The sequence below is a fragment of the Colletes latitarsis genome, chromosome 2, assembly GCF_051014445.1.
Source record: "Colletes latitarsis isolate SP2378_abdomen chromosome 2, iyColLati1, whole genome shotgun sequence".
In the NCBI taxonomy this organism is placed as follows: Eukaryota; Metazoa; Arthropoda; class Insecta; order Hymenoptera; family Colletidae; genus Colletes; species Colletes latitarsis.
The window spans coordinates 16,895,959-16,915,110 of record NC_135135.1 but is presented as its reverse complement, the minus strand read 5'-3'; the positions used below and the strand labels follow the sequence as shown (position 1 = coordinate 16,915,110).

Below are 19,152 nucleotides of genomic sequence, written 5' to 3'. Positions count from 1 at the left end.
ACGATCGATCACCGCTATCGGTATTCGACAACCAACAAGAGCCAATTCGTTCGTCCGTTGGTCCTCGTTGAATTAGTACCGCGAAACACGTTGGTTCGTTTCGATAACTTTCGTTAAGTCACGCGAGAAAGGCATCATCTTTAAGACACTTGGTGATTTCGCTGCTGAGCGACATCGAAGGCAACATCGACGCGATTACAACGCGTGACCATCGTTACTTACAAGTCGTTGCTTCGCCTAAAAGCGTCTACGATATTCGTCCTAACGAATCGCATAGAAAATACTTCTTAATCGAAAATACTTCTAAATAAAAAAATCAAATCCACGAAGCAATGCCCTGTCGAAATAGATTCGTATAACTTTCTTTCTTATTCTTCGCGACGTTGCACAAAGCGTTCCAAGAAAACAATTCCAAAATGGAAGTATCGAAGGAGCAAAGTGCCAAAGTTTTGTGGAAGTTGTTATTACGAAGAATACCAGAGTTTGTTCGTTCAAATCAAATCAGATTCTTCGGTATTTCCATTCTACAATTACTTTTCGCGGTCAGACGTCACAAAAATCGTCGATTCGAGGACACTTTGTGCGTTCGTTGAACACCCTGGAACACTCGTTTCGCGAGTATCGAAAATTCCTTACCCCTTGAGCCGTGAGTTACGCGCGGAAGCTCCGGTGGTCGTTTTATTCGTGGTCTTTCGGATTCGTGGGGCGCGGAGAAACCCCCCCTAAGCATAAAATAGAAAACTATCCCGACGAAACCGCTGGATTACAATCTATTCCTACGTGTAGACGTGTAGTTTTCGCCTCGACCGATATTCAGAACGGATACTCGTCGAAATTGTACCACGAGAGATCTCCGTCTCTGGAAGATCGTGGCAAAATCGCGAACGGTTCTCCGGCCAATACTGGAAGAAACGCGTCTTCGACAATTTTCCACCACGAGGATATATCGATTCTGAATACGGATCTTCCTATTCGTATCGACGTACAGTGGGCCAGAATTAATTCATAATTAACAGCGCCGCTCAAAGTCTCAAGACCTTGCATTTTCTTTTTGCTAGGAATAGAAAATAATATTACATTTAGATTTTGATTAATAAATCTAATTCTATCTTACGTAATTACGATTATCCACTAAGAATGTTTTTATAGAATATTTCTAAAGAAATACATCAATTTTTAAATTTAAGTCAGATGTAACGTACAGACTAATTAAACGAATTAAGGTGCGAATTATTCTGACCTACTATACGGCGCTGTTATAAATTTCTATTCTCGATTCATTTCTACCCCGCGAACGTACATATCGGAGAAGCTGGAAAGATTGCCCCTGGATGGAATAGAACATCTTTGGAAACGACTCGAACGTCCCATAGAGACGACGAGATTCCCATAGCAATAAATAGCTCTACTATACTTTCTAAGCACATCGTTCGCGATTGGATTTAAAAAAATGTCCCGAACCACCACTACAGACGATATTCGTTCAGCGATCTGTTAACGATTAAATAGTTAACATTCAACGAGCGAGTTTCTCTCGCAACGAGGGCAATCTTCGTGGCTCCGGTGCGTTACAGGGAATTCGTATCTGCCCAAAAAACGTCTGTCTATCGGAAAAAGCCTCTATTCGTGCTCCTTTACGTATAAATAATCGTCGAGTCACGTATCGTGAAGTACTAATTGGCTGAGCACGCCAACGTCGGCCCTACAAAGGATAACGTGGAAAGGAAGATTAAGGCGGGGAAGATTAAAGATTAAGTTAGTTAAGAAACTGCGAGTCGTCGATCCTGAGCGGTGCAGCCGCTCTCTCGTCCACGTGGCTCGTTCTGTCTGCACCAGTTTCCAAAATAAACGCGCGAAAACGTGGAACGAAACTTCGAATAGCTGAAACAATGGCTGACGACGCTTGATCCTCGACGATCGAAGACGGCGGACTCGCGCGAAGGACAACAGGCGAGGATTGAAGTTTATACGGCGAGGATCGAGTTTTCGTGTCGCGAATTGGACGCCGCCGTGATCCCTCGCGACGACACTGATCTCCTCGCGGCGGCGAGTACGTGTTCTACTGTAATCTCGCTTCTTGAGGCGTTGTTTGGTACGGTAGACCAGGGAACGCGGCGCCCGCCGCCGTTGCAGCTGCAGCCGCCGCTGCAGGCAACCCTGCTGCACCTGGTAGCGCCGCGTACGTATACGGTGTCACGTAACTAGCTGCTGCTGCGTTTGCTGGAAAACAAACCAGAAAATATCAATTGCTCCTTTCGCGTTCTTGTTGCACTCGATCGACACTGGCGCGGATAACGACGAGGAACAGCTTTTTATTCGAACTGTAAATCTTCAACGAAAGGCACTCGTCGAGAAACATTTTTAACCCTTAACTCGAACTGAGAGTGCAAAACTATGATTCGGGATCTATATTATGGTAAATTGATGGGGGAGTAAGCCCTTTGTGACTAGAAAAATCAAATGAATTTTCTTATTCGTACTGCATATACCAAACAGCCACAAAACAATAACAATCCAACTGATTTCAATTGAAGAAATCACGTGACTTTGAGAAAAATTTGAATACTGGTAAAAAATGTTTTTCGGAATGTTAGGTTAACCCTTAAATGCATTACTGGGGCAGCTGCGGCCCTCCACAAGTTTAAACTAATATTGTATAATATATGTCAATGTAATCCTCCATTAGTTCGTTATTTTTTAAATGCTTTAAAGGAAAGTTGATTTCCATTTACCAAAACCAACAGTAAGTAATATAATTCAGTTGAGGTTGTTGAAAGAAAATTTATAGTTAGATACCGAATTTGTCTCTTTTTTTTTAATAAAAATTTTTGTTAACTTCAAGTAGCATTTGAATGAAACGTGATCTATTACCAATGGTTACCTCCTACATTTTGCATGGAAAAAGTGCTCGTTCCCCGTTGGTTACCCACGTCAGTTTCTTAAATATAAGTGCTGGAAAAAATTTTGTACACGTTCTATCGTTAAAAAACTGAACTCTGTTTCCTCGACAAGACACTAGTATCGCAAAGTGAAAGCTTACAGACTACTGTCATCCACCGTGACAATGTTCCCCACCACCACCATAGTCAGCACATCAGAGCATTAACAAAATTTGCATGTTCATTGTGTTGAGTGCGAAGCCAGCGTAAGCATGCAATGATGCGTTTCCATTTTTTACATATCTTTTTTCTTTTTATCGTAACTCTTTAACCGACAAACATTCCAACGTAAATCCTCGTTTCGGTTCGAGCTCCCTCGATCGTTGCCCGACACGATCGTAAATATAATGGAAATTGCGCTTCCGTTGAGATCTCGGAAAAAAAAGAGATTGCAAGAAAGTTCTCCTGCAGAATGCGGAATTCGTTATTCAAATCCGTAAAACGGTATCTCGACAAGCAAACGTGATCCAATGTAAACACATCAACATTACAGAACATTCACTAACTCAATTTGAAGAAGCGACAGGTGAGACGAGCAGAAAAGATCCGCAGCAAGATTCCCACTAGAAACGATTATGCGAAGTCCCTAGGACCGCAAGAGAAACCATGACAAAACCATTTCTCAAGTCTCTCTGCACCGGTTATTTTTACATACTTCGGTAGTATATTAGTTTGGTAGTAAAAAAGAGTTTAATAAAGAATATCGACACGTGCAGCACTTTAAACAATTGTTAATTTCCTCTAAATCTACCGTGTTACGCGAAACGGAACAACAGTGCTCTTTCACGACGCATGCATGTCATTTTCGCAACTAATTCTCCAAAACAATTTTCAGAATACATTACACGCGTACGTGTATTTATAAAAATACACTACGTTGGTTGTTAATAACTTTAGAACACCGAAAACAGTAAAATTTCCAAACGTCTGCAGACGACTTTTCGTACGATAATCCACACAGCTATCATGGTTACGTTTATTTAAATGATCTTTAAAATGTTAAAGGTTGTTGTATAACTTGGCATACAATTATCGTTGCAACTTGATGGACGACTCATCGTAGAATAATAATGTATATGGCCTCTATTAGATACGTAACATGGACGAGTTTCCAAGCGATTTAAACATTTTTTTTTATTAATTTTCTTTTACCGATATATATATTATATTATTTTTCATCATCTGCATTTACAGTCGCATTAACTAGTGATAATTATCAACGACCATTTTTAATACTGTTGCAGGTTATGAAGTAAATTAATATTTATAAGAAATTCAATGACATCCTATTGAATACTGAGTGTGTTCGAAAGACTTGATTATAAATTCAGTAGTTTTGACTAGATATTGACTAAAACAGTGTTTCTCAAACTTCAAGTCCGTTGTCAAAGGGAAGATCCAACCTATTTTTAAGTTTCACGTATAGAAAAATTCTCTGTTTTTCGTTTTATCCGAAATTTCTATCTCAGTAAATCAGGAATACAGATCTCTTCTGTGCTGAGTTTTATTCCAGAACATTCAAATCTTGGTAACGCGTGATTTGATCGTTCGATCATTTCAATTTCTAATACCCTTTGACATCGAAGAACATGTTTTAGTATAATCTTCTGGTTTCTGAAACGGAAAAAGCACTTTCTTACAATTTTACTCAGAATTTTTTTCAATAAAAAATAATGTCTATCGCAGAAGTTAGTGATTGTAGTTAAAGTTCATTTTTTTACAATCACCTTGTACACACGTTTCAGTAACTTCTACGATAGTTACTATTTTTTATCGAAAAAAATTGTAAGTAAAATTGTAAGTAAGTACTTTTTCCAAAAAACAGAAGACTATACTATTACCACGGTATCTCCATCAAAAATTTACTCGAAAAGTGCTGTTTCTCGTCCCAAAAATCCCGAAAACCACAAAGATTGAATATTCGAGACACGGGAACGGGACCTTCTATCATCCTGCGCGAGCACGTTAATATCGGAGGGGAACGGATCGGGGCCCTACCCGGTTAAGTGTTAAAAACCATCGTTCGCCGTATCCGGGCTATACCTAGCCCCTTAATGATTAGGGACCGTGGGTCTGACGGGCCGTAGTTCGACGAATCGGGTGGGAATCTTGCAGAGATTCAGCCTGCGAGCACAGCTACTCCGCTACGAAAAAGGAAGACGTGTCACGATCTTTTTGCTCTTTCGCTCTCACTTTCACACTCGTCCACTCTCTCGCGTTCCCTTTTGTTCAGTGCGTTCTGTTTTTCTTTTCTCTCGAATGATTGTCTACCGTTGCTACGTAGCAAGGAGGGCAGATAGGGCGGCAGGAGAGCTTTCTCCAATCGTTGGTGCGCCAGCACCGCGGGGCTGCTGCCGGTGTGCTGCTGATGGTGGTGTATCAGCCCGTTGCTGTCCTTGCTCTGGACACTTTTCAAACACATACCAGCCGCGGCGGCGCTGGTATAAGGATACGCCTCCGCGAAATTGTACGATGTCCCCGGATAACTGGCGGCCGCTGCCGCGACGTTCTGATACTCGTAAAACTGGGACGCAGCCGCCATCGCCGCGGCGTGGGTCAACTGTGTTGCCGGAAGCGGTACCAAACCACCTGGCGCCGCGGTCGCCAGGTATGGTGACTGATACATGTAACCCGGTGGCACCCTGAAACGAAAATTATTATCGGTTAGACGGTTCGACACGACCAACAGGAACGCAGCGGCACTCAGACATCTAATACAGAGAATATTCGTCGACTGATCTTGGTGGACTCACGTTCACGGTTACGACGCTACGTCGATGTTATTGGTCAACCGTTTTATCGTCTTTGTTTGCTCCTGCAAGTATGCTAAATAATGCTAAATAGCCCACTTTTGACCTATTGGTCGAGGCTTTGTAACGGAATTTTTAACGCTATTATTGTCAAAAGCACCCACATAAAATATACATAAGTGCATGAAAGATATAGATGTAAATGTTGTTATCAAATCCAACTTCAAATAGTATGAAACGAAAGTGTTCTAGAATTCGATGCTAAAGTGTGGTTTTGATTCCTTTTACGATACCCAATTTAAGTTATTTCAAAAGGTGTACATTTTTTAGACTCACTATTTTTTGAGGGGGGCAGTCTGTATTGGTTATATTATCGTTTATAGTATTGTTGATTCAAGTGGAACGTTAAACATCCAGAAAAATAAAAAGATATACTTAAATTAGTCAATTTATGAAAGTATGGCTCGAGTGCAAAATTTTAATAATAATATACTCGATTTCACGAACGGATATAGCAACGACCCACTCTTCTAAACTATTTAAGAGGATGTTAAAGTTACTGAACTATGAAACGTTATTACCGTTCAAAAATACGTGACCAACAACATCGACTCCGTATGCTGTACTCGAGAATTTGACACTTGCATTTTATGGAGAATTTTATTGCGGATTATACGGCGAAAAAGAAGCTTTCGAAGCTTATTCCCACGTTCAAGCAGACTCTCAGTCCACCAAGTATGCTACATAATCACACTTGCTTCTTGAAACAACCTACGGTCCATAAAGTTCCTTGATTATAAACTAATTTTTCGACTCGTTTCGAGTTAATCAATGAAACTTGATGAACACAGGAAGCTCCAACCGTACATTTATCTCTGTACAATTAAGGAACCAGGGATACAGGGAAAAGGAGGGATTGTTTATTCGTGTCAGTGTATGTGTGCAGCGTGTATTCCATGTAAATTACAGACATAATAATAAGTAAAGTATTTCAACAAATCGATTCGAAAACTTTTTGCAATAATAAAGTGCGAATTTTTGAAAACTACTATTTTTTTGTTCAAATCTAATTATTTGTTCGAATTATCGAACTATTTAACACGGTCGAAAGTTCGGAACAACGTCAGAATAGTTAAAAACCAATTAGTGACGACGGTGTAATAACGGCCACAGATGTAACGATTTTTCGTGAAATGATTTATACAACTGTCGTTGTTACGACTGCTCAAACGATAATTGTAAATTGTGTGGGGTTGCTGTACTTATCGTAAGGTCGTGTTGAATGGCAGTACGACGCTGCCATAATATCTGTCATACTACCGGTTTGATAAACGATTGGAACATATGGAAGTGTTCAGCGACCGGTTGGAAAGATTCTCTGTACGAAGTACATATTACATTTAAACGTAATAATTAAAATGTTCAGATATAAACTATACACAAATACGTGTTTCGGTGGTAGGAGCAACTAGATGAAGAATTTTCTTAATCGATTAAAAATTCCTATGTACTACGATTAATATATAATACGATTGTAATCTTAAAATTACGTTTCTTAAGTGTTTCGTCTTACGATCGATTCAAGATTTATCGTTAATCTGTGGTCCCTAGAAATGTGCTGTGTTCGACGGGTCAAAAAATAGTTTTTCTTCCCGCTATTAGCGCCGCCAGCGGAGAAACGATGAAACGCGACTACCATACCTGCGCAGGAGATCTCCTATCAGCTTCTGCGCAACTATAGTAGTTGCGTTTGAACGTTGTACCGCTTGCGGCGTTGCTAGCGAGAAGAACTATTTTCCATCCCGGTGTTTCGTGTATGTGCATGACGTCCATTGCACGAATAAAGGACACGGTTGGATCAGGATGGTTGGAATGAAACGGCGGCGTATGAGATTGGTGTGGTATCACTAAGGCGTGACAAAAAAATGCGCAACAAATCCAAGAAAAAAGAAATCCTCAACGTGTCGGCAAAACAACAGCAAACCAACGACAAACGTGTATGTAGGTAACTCCACGAATAATAAAGATACTTCTCGACACACGGCACACGGCACACGATTACCTAACAACAACAACGTTAGTAGTACCTAAAAAGTCACAGGCCTAAGAAAGAAACAGAAAAATGATACGCTCCACGGCGGGTGTCTCTCTGTCTCTATCTCTTTTTTCCTCTTTTTCTTGTATTTCGACGTAAAACGATCGCGTGCAAGCGTCCCCCTACCCATCTTTATCGTTCGATTCTCGCCTCCGCGCGTTCACCGATTCACCGTAACCCGACTGACCGAAAGATTTTTTCCAACAGGAGTAACACACATCGAACTCGTTTCACATTTTCTGCAACGTTGCCGTTAATTCGATAACTGGTATCGCGGTAGGAAAGAATTTTTATTGACACGAACGCCTTCGTTTTAATTACCATCTATAATAACATTGAAATTAGAAATCTGCAACGCGAACGCTCCGTTCGAAACTTCCATTCTTGCGAACGAAAAAATACTCCAGAAGGTCCTTTTTCGTTCCTATCCAAAGACTTTTTATTCAAAATATCAGATCAACCTATTAGAAAAAACATATTCGATAACGAAACAAAATTTAATACGTAACACGCAGTTGACGCTACAAATTTAAAAGATACTTAAAAAATGCTCGCTTTAATTTCCATATTCCTTTTAGTTTCTGTATCAGAGACTATGTTCCCATTATATTGGCTATATGATTACACTAATTCTCGACCAAAGCGCGTCATTATGCATAAAGAATTCGTTACGTACGAAATGATATACAAGGTGCTCGAAATACGTCACCTTATCGTCATAAACGATTATACCGCAGAAATGTAGAATATTTAATGCACAGAGAAGGAAAGACCTGACTCGGGGAGACCCGTTCAATGCCAGTGGGTGGGAATTTATTCTCTATGGTCGACTTCGATGACTCGAACGAGCGAATTGAAAACCGCGTTTCCAAAGGACATATAAACACGGGAGACAGCCCTGAACTTTTTAACGGATCGATAATAGCCAGTGTCCAGTCCACGAAGGAAATCAATATGTTGTCCTGCGGCTTCAAATGATAGTCCGTTCGTCGGATTGGTGCCCACCGGACGTAAACTATTATAATAGACGTTCGCGAAACGTTCGAAAGTACTCCCATCATGCGCGTGCCTTTCGATGCTTAACGGAATTAGGCCGCCAAATTCCTCCAAAATCCAATCTTCTTGGGCAATTAATTTCAACGAAACGAAAGTCCAGACTCTTTCTTTCGCACAGTGTTTATTTACATCTAACTGAGTTGGAAGAAATTTCTTTGATCGCGTATGTATACGTGAGCGTTAAAAATGGCGTTGCACGCGGCCATTTTTTTAGAAATTTCGTTGATTTTACGTCGATAACTCGAGCAGAACGTGCCCAGAATGCGTATAATTTCAAGAAATTTGTTAAGAACTGCAAAAAATTAACAGAAAAAATAAAATAAAATTTTCGTACTCTTCAACTTACGAATAAACACTGTGTAAAAGTTTTTGTAAAAGTCTTGTTGTTTTTTAATAAAGCGTGCACTTGACACTTGCTACGCCATTGGCTGAATTAATGTACAATACATTATCATCCGATATTGTGTAAAATAAATTATACCGAAGGTTGTTTCACTTTTTTGTTGATTGTAATATGAACAAAGTTTAAATATGCGAATAATTGAATATTGCTGTTCCAATATCATTATTGAAACTTTATGTGAATCTCCTACGTTAATAATAATAGGTCTTTGTCGTATCAAGATCGTGTACGATTAGAAATAAAGTATTAAATTAAAAGAAGAGAACACTAATGTGTTGAACTAAAAATAAGTATACGTTTGGTACAAACTCCAGGTACAGCTATGCTGTTGTTTACCCAACCTTGAATTATTAATCTAACCTGGCGTTCCCTTATTAACGAAATCATTTCAAATACTTCTGCCGCTGCTTCTTTCGCTGAAAGTTTTTTTCTATAACAAGAACACTCCAAGCATATCTAATCGTATTCATATAAATGTTAATCGATGAAAAGTCTATTGAATTATGTTCGACCTGAGTAGTGCAATGATTATAATATAATAATTATATGCAATATAACAGTTGCTCTTATATATTTGTGAAAAATAATTTCTGGCAACGAATAAAGCAGGAAACAGAAGACAATCGAATGATAACCATACTCTAACGCAATCTTATTAAGATAATTAATAACGAACGAAAGTTTGAGAAAAATTATGAAAATATTTAAAACCTACATGAAAACAAGAAGAGTAGACACAACTGAAACGATTTGCAGAAGTAATCGTTAACCGTTCCGTGACAAAATGCAATGAACATTTCACGATTAGAGTTGAAACAATTTGATTAATATAATAATGGAATATTTTCTAGACAATCGAATACGAAAAAATGCAAATGTTCATAAAATAATGAACTTGAAGAACTCTACGAAAAAGTCTACGAATATCCCAGATATTCTATCAATGGACGAAACGTCCAAATAGTATTCGAAGAGAAGTCGAATTACCATCGTCGATTGAAATATTTAAATATTCGAATACAGAAAACATTCGATAAGCGGTTTCAAGCCTCGATCACGATGGATTTTAGATTCATGACTCCTCTTTACTGTTACATTGAGTGGGTGTTAGGCTATCGTCTGTTATATCGTCTTGTATATTATATACATATATATTTTTATATTTATCTTCCTGTTTGGTGGACCGAACGCTTCGAAGATTAGTTTACCGGCGATCGTCGTAAAAATATTACGCTTGGCTCGTTACCAGATGGCTGCCAGATGCTTTCTCGGGCACTTGCAGCCAATTTCTTGGTTCTGACAATTTCCCTCGGCGAGAACTCCGCGCCAAGTTTACGGAAATTAATAAGGCGTTCAGCACCGCGTTTCTTTCGATGCTTGAATATTTTCGTTTGACCCCGACCGACGACAGAATATTCCGATTTCTGCAGAGGAGGCTTAACCGTACAGCGCATAATAATTCACGTTTGCAACGACTCGTTCGTTTGTACAATTCCAATCACTTTTTTTTTTATCCAGACATTGTGTTCAGAGCAAAATTTGTTTTTGTTTCGTGATAATCAAGACATACTTTTCGCAAATTAAACTTTTATTTTTTTATCATTCTTCCTGCATTTCTGACACCATTCTCTTTCGAATAAAGAGATTTTTAGTGAAATTGCACAAACGAATAAAAATTCAACATTCGTTTATTAATCTTGAGAAAATATGGTCGCGTTACGTCGATGGAAGATTTAATTATGAATATTTATTCACACTTTCAGCGATTACTGCCATGTTACGATATTTGGAATAACTTCGAAGTCATTAAACACTTGATTGTACAGCTTTAAAACTATAATCATAATTAATTTCGAGGCGGACACATCGATGGAAACGCAATAAAAGATTGTTCGTTAACTGTTTGGAAAAGTTCTTGACATACGATTAGTATTTGTGGAATGATTCATTAGAATGATTTACAATTAGTAAGAAGTAATTATAGATTTGTTTGCTCTGTGATGTCAATAGATAACAATCGTGAGGAATGTTCTTTATTTTTTGCTGTCGATTAGAACAATAGCATACGTTACGTTTATTAGTTCAACGTTTCGACCATGTGGTTTCGATCTTCTGCGGTAATACATTTTTCTCCAAAGTAAAAATACGAAAAAGTATATTTCATTTATTGGATTATATATTTTCTGTGTACTGTTAATTCTTTGTCCACATTACATTTACGATTCTATTTTTGGATTTCAGTTTTGAAGCAATATGAAAAACACTTATTACCATTAAAACTGCCATCGACGGTAATACGTGTACTTATGGCAGTTGCGCCATTTGCTGGCAAGTCGTGGAATTGAAACGATCCTTTCAACTTGCTACTCACGCGTACGACTGAAACGTTTATGAGCGACACAGAAATTACTATAGCACGATACTTCAAGTTTCACAACTAAAACATATATTATTTTCTACTCAAGTATTTCGTAAATGATCAACCTTTCAACACTGTTTACCTGCCATTGTATTACTTTCATTTCGTCTGTACAGTACGCAAATCGTTAAATTTTACTGCAATTCTGCTCATCCACGGGAAAATGAATTAAAAAATAAAAGAAATTTTTCATTTTTCGATAATTATTGTTTCAAAATTTGATACCATTTATACTATATTCATTGTGAGATCGAGCTAAATGAATTTAAAATATTAACAAAGAATCTCTCTTCTTTCAATGAATTTTAATGCATTATTTGAACAGAATAGGAAAATGTATTATTTTTATTTTCCTCCTTTGATAGTGATCCTAAGTAGACTCCCCCACCCCCCTTCTACACCCTGATTAAAAAGCTCTATTATCTTCAAGCGATTTCTTTGCAAATATTAAACAATCGTCGAAACTTTAATATTTCCATTTCTAAGTATAATTGCTAGGGGTGGAATTCTCGAATCCTGGTGATCACGAAATCTGTTGCGATTTTTTGTCAGTCCACGTTCGAGCTTGTCTAGATCCAGCCACCGTTATATAATTCAGAGTATAAAATTAGAACCGCGGATCGAACCTTGAGCGACTAAATAAATTTACGAAATTGCCTCCTCTAGTCTCGCGAGATCCTTCTTTTTTTCGTTCCACCATTTTCTACCGAATTTATCTTGTCGGCGCATCTTTGCCGTGGCCTGTGCATTATGTATGACTCGCGTGTCCTCAACCCCACTTTTTCCACTCGGAGTGTTTTTATTTTCCTTCCCCCCACCGCTTCTCACCATTTTTCTACATATTTATGCACACTAGCGCAGAAACGCGCGTGATCGTGTTTATTCATGCTCTTCAATTACAATCACACCCGTCAGCATGACTGACAACCGGACGTGAGAAAATTTGAACGAACAGAACTATATCGATCTTGTACCAACAAATCGAACAAGCACACAAACTCGTTCGCACCATGAAAACTCTAAACTCACCCGTGTTACCACGAAACGGAGCGAGAACTTGAAAAATTGGAATATTAATTTATGACGATCGACAAAAGCTGTTCTCAAATTTACAGAATTATATCGATTATGTAACAACGAACTGTTCGATGATACAACGAGGTGGTATTTAATTTAAAATAAATTCGATTTGTAATAAATTTGTATCGCAGATTAGATCGTGCATGTGCATTGCAGCAACAAGTAAATCAATCGTAAGAAATTTATTATTCGGTAATACATCGAAATCGGTACGTCGCGTGACGACTATCCGATTAGAAATCGACTGCAAATGCTAATTGTTTAATCGGTTTAATGGAAGAGCGATCGACAAGAAGGCTAATTGTTTGCCAACGAGTCCAACGCGACTATAGAGAAATAATTTCCGAGTAATAATGTTGATCGCTCGGCTACCTCCGTCCTTGGGACCATCGCGCGGAAACAAGGTGGCCGTTTTAATGGTCAGCGTAATTTTCGCGATGTGAAATTGCCGACAACGCATCGCGACCAGACTTACGTAGAAGCTTTCATACGATCGATGTTACCCACGGATACGCTGGTGTGCAAAAAAAACATACGTTCTACAATTTCTCGCGGGATTAAGCGCGCTCGTCACGTACCAACGATTAGAAACAAACGTCATCGGTTTCATTCGGCTTTTACTCGATGAGGATAAATAGAATTACGCGTAATACATTTTGTAACACTTCGAGAGCTTCGACTATTTCCACTCAGACTAACAAAACGTAAACTTTGACAATAACTATAGATTCAACGAGAAACCTCGTACGAGCGTAAATATAATTTTTACAATTTTTTGTTCCGCCCGTAAAAAATTGCAAAATCGCGAGCATATGTTCTTTCAAAGTCTGATCTTTTTATCGTTTGTCGGTTGACAGAGTATATAATTAGCTTTCACGAGTGAAAAGTAACTTGAAAGGACTCAAAAAGAGGACATGTAATCTTAAAAGAATACGATTGTGGCGGTTCCACAAATAGTTACACGACACGCAACATAGTAATTCATAGATGACGGTTCTAAGACTTTAGTAGCTAAATATCTTGGAAATGATTAATTCTAAAACAGATGCATCTCGAAATGCATTACTCCGTTGTGTTCTGTCGCAAGGAACTAGACGATTCAAGAAAACAAAGTTCATCGAATGTTTTTGGTACCTCCATATACGAACCAACCATAATTTTGGTTACTTCACGTCACTTACGTTCATTTTCTATCATTTTGATAGTTTTTATCCAACAAAATGAATAATTATATCATACGAACTTGATTCGAGCGCAATGTTTACTTTAGAATTTCCGAACTACCTAGCTTTCCTCGTTGCAGTTTAGCTATTCTATAAATACCAAGTTTCGCAATTAAAAGCTATCAATTATACAATTGGTTTGACATTTTTATTCATAAAATAATTATCGATTTCTGTTACCAAAAGAATTTCTAACTGGCATTGGTATGTAAATAGCTCTTGTGCACCTTTCTCGTGATCTATCATCTATCAACATGTTTCGAGTTGTATCAAAACAATCTGTCCCAACAATATTCGACGATCCTATTAGAGTCAAGTAAATATAATATTGAAAATTGGCTATTTATTTTTCTGTATCGAGATTCCAATTAATTCCACCTGTAACTTAAACGTTTCGAAGACGCCAAGCAGGTGTAACTCGTACATTTCATCGTCGTGTTTCTGCGTGTCGAAAATAACTCAATCCATCGCGTAATATATTAATTATTTCGTACGCAAACGCACCGTCGAGAGTGCAGCAACGAGAAAAGGGTGAGACGGGCGAAGACGGGAGCAAAGTCTAGAAAGACGCTGGGGAATAAAAAAGGAACGAAAGAAAATCGTTTCGCAGTCACGAAGAGGTTTGCATTGTCCTTTCGTGACGGATCTGGGCGAACAACCTCGATTTCCGACGCAAAGTGGCCGCGCACCGCGATTAGGATCTACCAGCGCAACACGGGGGACGACGTGTGGACAAAGTTGCTTAATCGTCCCTCCTAATTCGTGCTTGCGTGCACACTTCGAAGGTCGGGCGCGAGCACAACGGTCGTTACGAGGCAAAAACGTGTGGGAAGTAGGAAGTGCGCTGAAAACCATTGAATTACCTCGTTCGATGACGAGAATCGACGACCCTGCGATTGAAAACCGACGCAATCCGTCGAGATCGAGTCGAGTACAGTTTAGAAACCGATCTCAGACTGGACGGACTAAATATTCATACAGTTAAATATTGAAGTTTGATTTGATCATACAACCCATAGTTCTACAATTCCAATAGTTTGACTCGAATTTCGTTTTTATCATTTCGCGTTTATTCGTTGAATTTTGTATTAATACCGTTGATTCGACAAACCTGCTCGGTTTTTAACTGTTTCTTAATTGTTTATTCAAAACCAGAACTTGACTCTGGGATAAATTTGCAAGGGTCGAAATGGACCCGCAGACCCAGAGTCTACCGATTGGGGGTTAAAATTGAAGCGTAGTCGCGTTACGCGAGGGTTGGCTGCGATTGTTTCCCACCGTCCTTGAATCTGATAGCGGCAAAAACGTCCCGGAAGAGTTACACGCGAATTAACCAAACGAAGCTCTCACCGATTACAGACACTTTTCCGAGACCTCGAGAATCGTGCCGCATAATCTATATTAGTCGCGGTCCCACACGTGTGTGGAAATGTGGCGGCACGTGTGCCAGGTGGTCGCTCCGTAATTTCCCCTTTATGGTGCTCTCACGTTGCGTGTCGATGAGTACCGTACCTTTCCTGCGCGTATAGATATACATTGTCGGTCAAAAGTTTGGAATCGGCTGTCATTTTCTCCTAAAATCAACCTAGTCGACTTTCTACCGACGTGAACAAAAATATATTTTGTTTCGATAGATTTTAGTTAAATTAAAAAACTCAAGAGAAATGAGGAGCCATCGAGGGTCCCAAAAGTTTCGTTACTTTCATGGTAAACAATTAGAAACGTTCAATCTAGAATATTGCAAGGAGAGCCATACTGAGATGTAAAATGTTTAGATATTGGAAGATGGAGAATCGCGCAGGGACCAGTATATGAGACTAAATATTATTTTTGAGCGAAACAGACGGCCAGCAGCCTCGTATGTACGCGTAGAACTTAATAATAGTAGACAGTATCCAGTATCCCTGACCATCGTGAAACGACCACTGCGAGAGCTACCTAGTTTAAACGGCCCCGTAGCTGTCAGGGGACCGATGGTTTCGTAAAAAAAAAATCGTTAAATATGGTTGGAGCGGACAAGAAGTCGCCGTGAATTGGCACAGTGTCCTTTGATTCGGTAAATCGATGTGTAATTCGCCTGGCTGTTCCAAACTTTTGGTAGATAGTGTAGATACGTACGTGTACGCGAAACACCTGTACGCGTCGTCGCGATTCGATGTGTGGGTGTCGTGTACACATGTGTAGGTGGTGAGTCGATGCGCAGTGCACGGATTGCACGAGCGCCGGCGCCGTGGATAATCCAATGGGATGATCTACCAATCCTTGGAAAGCACGACAGACCAATAGTAAGTGCGAGGGTGGTTCCTCGATCAGTTAATTCTTTTACACTGCAAACGCTTCGATACCGCCTGGTTATTCGCGATATCCCGACGAGAGTAAGTACATAGAACGAAAACGGTTTAGCAGGGAAGTCGAAGGCTGACGGAAAGTGGAACGCGTCCATGAAAAGTAGTGGAGAGTATACAATGTATAAGACGAATCGTGTCGATTGTCTGGGGGCTCTGCTTTTCTTTCTTTAACCCTTAACAGACAAAACATGAAGTTGTCAACGCTTGAATGAAAGGTAACACTTTTACTGTATTCGATAGCGAATTTTTTATTAAACAAAAACTAAGCAAAAGCTGTTCAATGACTTTTTGGGGCTCGAAGACTTGGGAAGCTAATAGGCGCGAAGTTCGACACGAATTTCGGAGAACGCGAGAAATAGACCATCAGAAGACGGATACAAGAGGGAAATTTCACGAACCACATGTCCACATCTTCGATTTCCATGAGACCATGTGACTAGGACCCAGAAACAGTGAGACAATGTTCTATTCATTGATCTAGATTCTCAAATGCGGTCACCAGATAGACGGGGAAAGATCTGGAGAGGAGTTAGGCAATGAAACGCAGAGCCATACTATTACAGAGCTGGTTTATATCGAATACGTATATCTCGCCTCTCGTCGATACATCGAAAATGTTTTGATAGAACTGTCCCTTTCAATAAAAAAAATTCTTATCGAACGAACGATGCAACCCTTTCTATTTAAATATTATTCGTATTTTCAATCAGAACGTGATTTTTATTGTCTGATTACTAACGCGAACGATAAGGCATTTTTCTACGAGATTAGCAATCGAAAGTATATTGAACAGACCAGCTACGATATTCGATAATTTTTGCAATTGCAACGAGATACGTATTTTATTCGATTCCTTAGGTTCTACGCATCGGGTGTTCCTCGAATAACAAACAACCAATGTTTATCTTTTAGTAATTCGTTTTCCTAGCATGGTCGAACGATCGATGGCGAATGTTCGATATTCCCCGAAATTCGATTACTCCTCCTTCGCTGTGTACTGTAAACGACTGTGGAACGAACAGCACCTTCGATCCACCGATTCGTGTGTTTGGACTGCTTGTCATGTTATTTGAAAATACTGTTAAGGTTCGCGTTAAAGAACACGTGGCTGAGCTTATGCTACGTTCGAGAGGTACGGCGCCATTTTTGAAATCCTCGCTGTTACCCAGCATTGAATTGTCAGTCATCTGTACCTTCTCCAGTTACGTGCTACCACCCACCGTCTCCTTTCAACGCGTTAAATGCTCAGCAAGTTTTGCGTTACAGTGGACCCATTATCCGAACGTTCTATTATCAGAAAATTCCATTATTTAACCCCAATGTCCGAAACGTACCTTCTCTTATTATAAAACAAAATAATAAACTCGAGTCTCACACGTATTTAGTCCTCCCCAACATACTAGAAATATCAAATTTTTAACGATCGAAGCAAACGACAATGTTCAAGTTATTATTTACAAAAGATACGTATATTTTGCAATACGTCCATTACGGTGGATCGTTCGAAACCTTCGATGCGTTGCACGAATATAAATCGCAAGTAATCTAGAACCGTGGTGGGGGTCGGAGTTAAAATACACTTCCATGGAAATGTCTGGAAACACCTAGCGAGAGTTGAAACGCGAGAACTGCGGAAGATGAGCTAATATTTCTGGGTGCAGGGTGCAACGATCTATCGAGACGATTCTCCACAGTCGGTCGCGACGGTTATGTGAAAAGAAGACCCGACAAACTCGACGACGGGAATAAAAATTTATCTGTCGGAAGACGAATCGCTGACCGTCGTCGAAAAAAAACGATTATTTATGGTACCTCTAAAGATATCGAGGCAGTAAACCGCGTTTCGAGCACGTGAGAAATCACGGTTCCGTGAAAACGCAACTCGAAACCCGTTCGGTAGGACTGCGACCGCCATGTGACGATTTCGAACACCAAATTCCGCGGATACGAAATTAGACGCTAGACGGGTTCGTCTACTGTAAAATGGTATGAGTCTGGTCGCGTGAGTGACAGTGACAGGTGGATAGAAGCATCGACAATGAAAATAGAAACAGACGTTCTGCGCGAAGCGCCCATCGTAACTCTGCCTTCCAACTGCTTCTGTGAGACGAAATCAGACAGATGCGTGCATCTCGAAAGACTATAGAAAGCAGTGGTTTCAGGAAACATTTATAAATTATAATTTTCACTTCATTTCGTCGTTATATTAATGTTAGGTTCCGATTTTAATCCATAAACGCGAATTAATCGAGAACCTGTGCATGGAGGCTGATTAGTTTCGAGGGGGACGTAGTGTAATTAGTTTTCCCTGCAGATGGACACGCAGTAATACATTTATAACGTCACACTGTCCAAATCTAGAATCAGATTGCACAACAGCAATTCGTAGAAGCTCGCTCTTCCACCTTGCCTCCTCTACTCAGGTACTTGAATTAGTATTTTTTCCACAATGTTCGAATAGCTTTAAAATTGTATTTGTGCTAGCCCTGATCTACACTACATTTTTAGATCGTTATGAAATATCGTAATCATCGAAACTGATAAAATTTTATTCCAATTATATAGCAACAATTTACTCGTAACTTTTATCGAACAGTTGAGATTTTGATATCTACTCAATGACTACCGAATAAACACTCGGCTATATTTTATTCTAGTGTTTTCTATCAGCTGGTATCGTCGTTCGTGAATTCTAATTTACCAACGAAAGGTACGAAACATTTGCGAATTGATTCGAGTTTGTAATTCGTTGATCGTGAATAAAATTTGCTCGACTCTATTTCGCGACGCCGTAGCATAATAACTCCGATGTTCAAAGAAAGAGGCAGATCAAAGGGGC

The 19,152-nt window shown here is 39.4% G+C and overlaps 1 protein-coding gene across 2 annotated transcripts in view; it reads right to left on the bottom strand.

The window, feature by feature from the left end:
* LOC143351841 (RNA-binding protein 38) overlaps positions 1–19,152 on the bottom strand; it is a 36,435-nt gene continuing 17,283 nt past the window's right edge. The window contains exons 5-6 of one of the 2 annotated variants that reach the window (XM_076783860.1): positions 5,211–5,581; positions 1–2,220 (exon numbers count right to left, since the gene is read on the bottom strand). In XM_076783860.1, coding sequence (XP_076639975.1) covers positions 2,060–2,220; positions 5,211–5,581 — 532 coding nt within the window. In that variant the 3' untranslated portion in view covers positions 1–2,059. The remainder of the gene's footprint in view (positions 2,221–5,210; positions 5,582–19,152) is intronic. The other variant, XM_076783861.1, reaches the window with a different exon arrangement.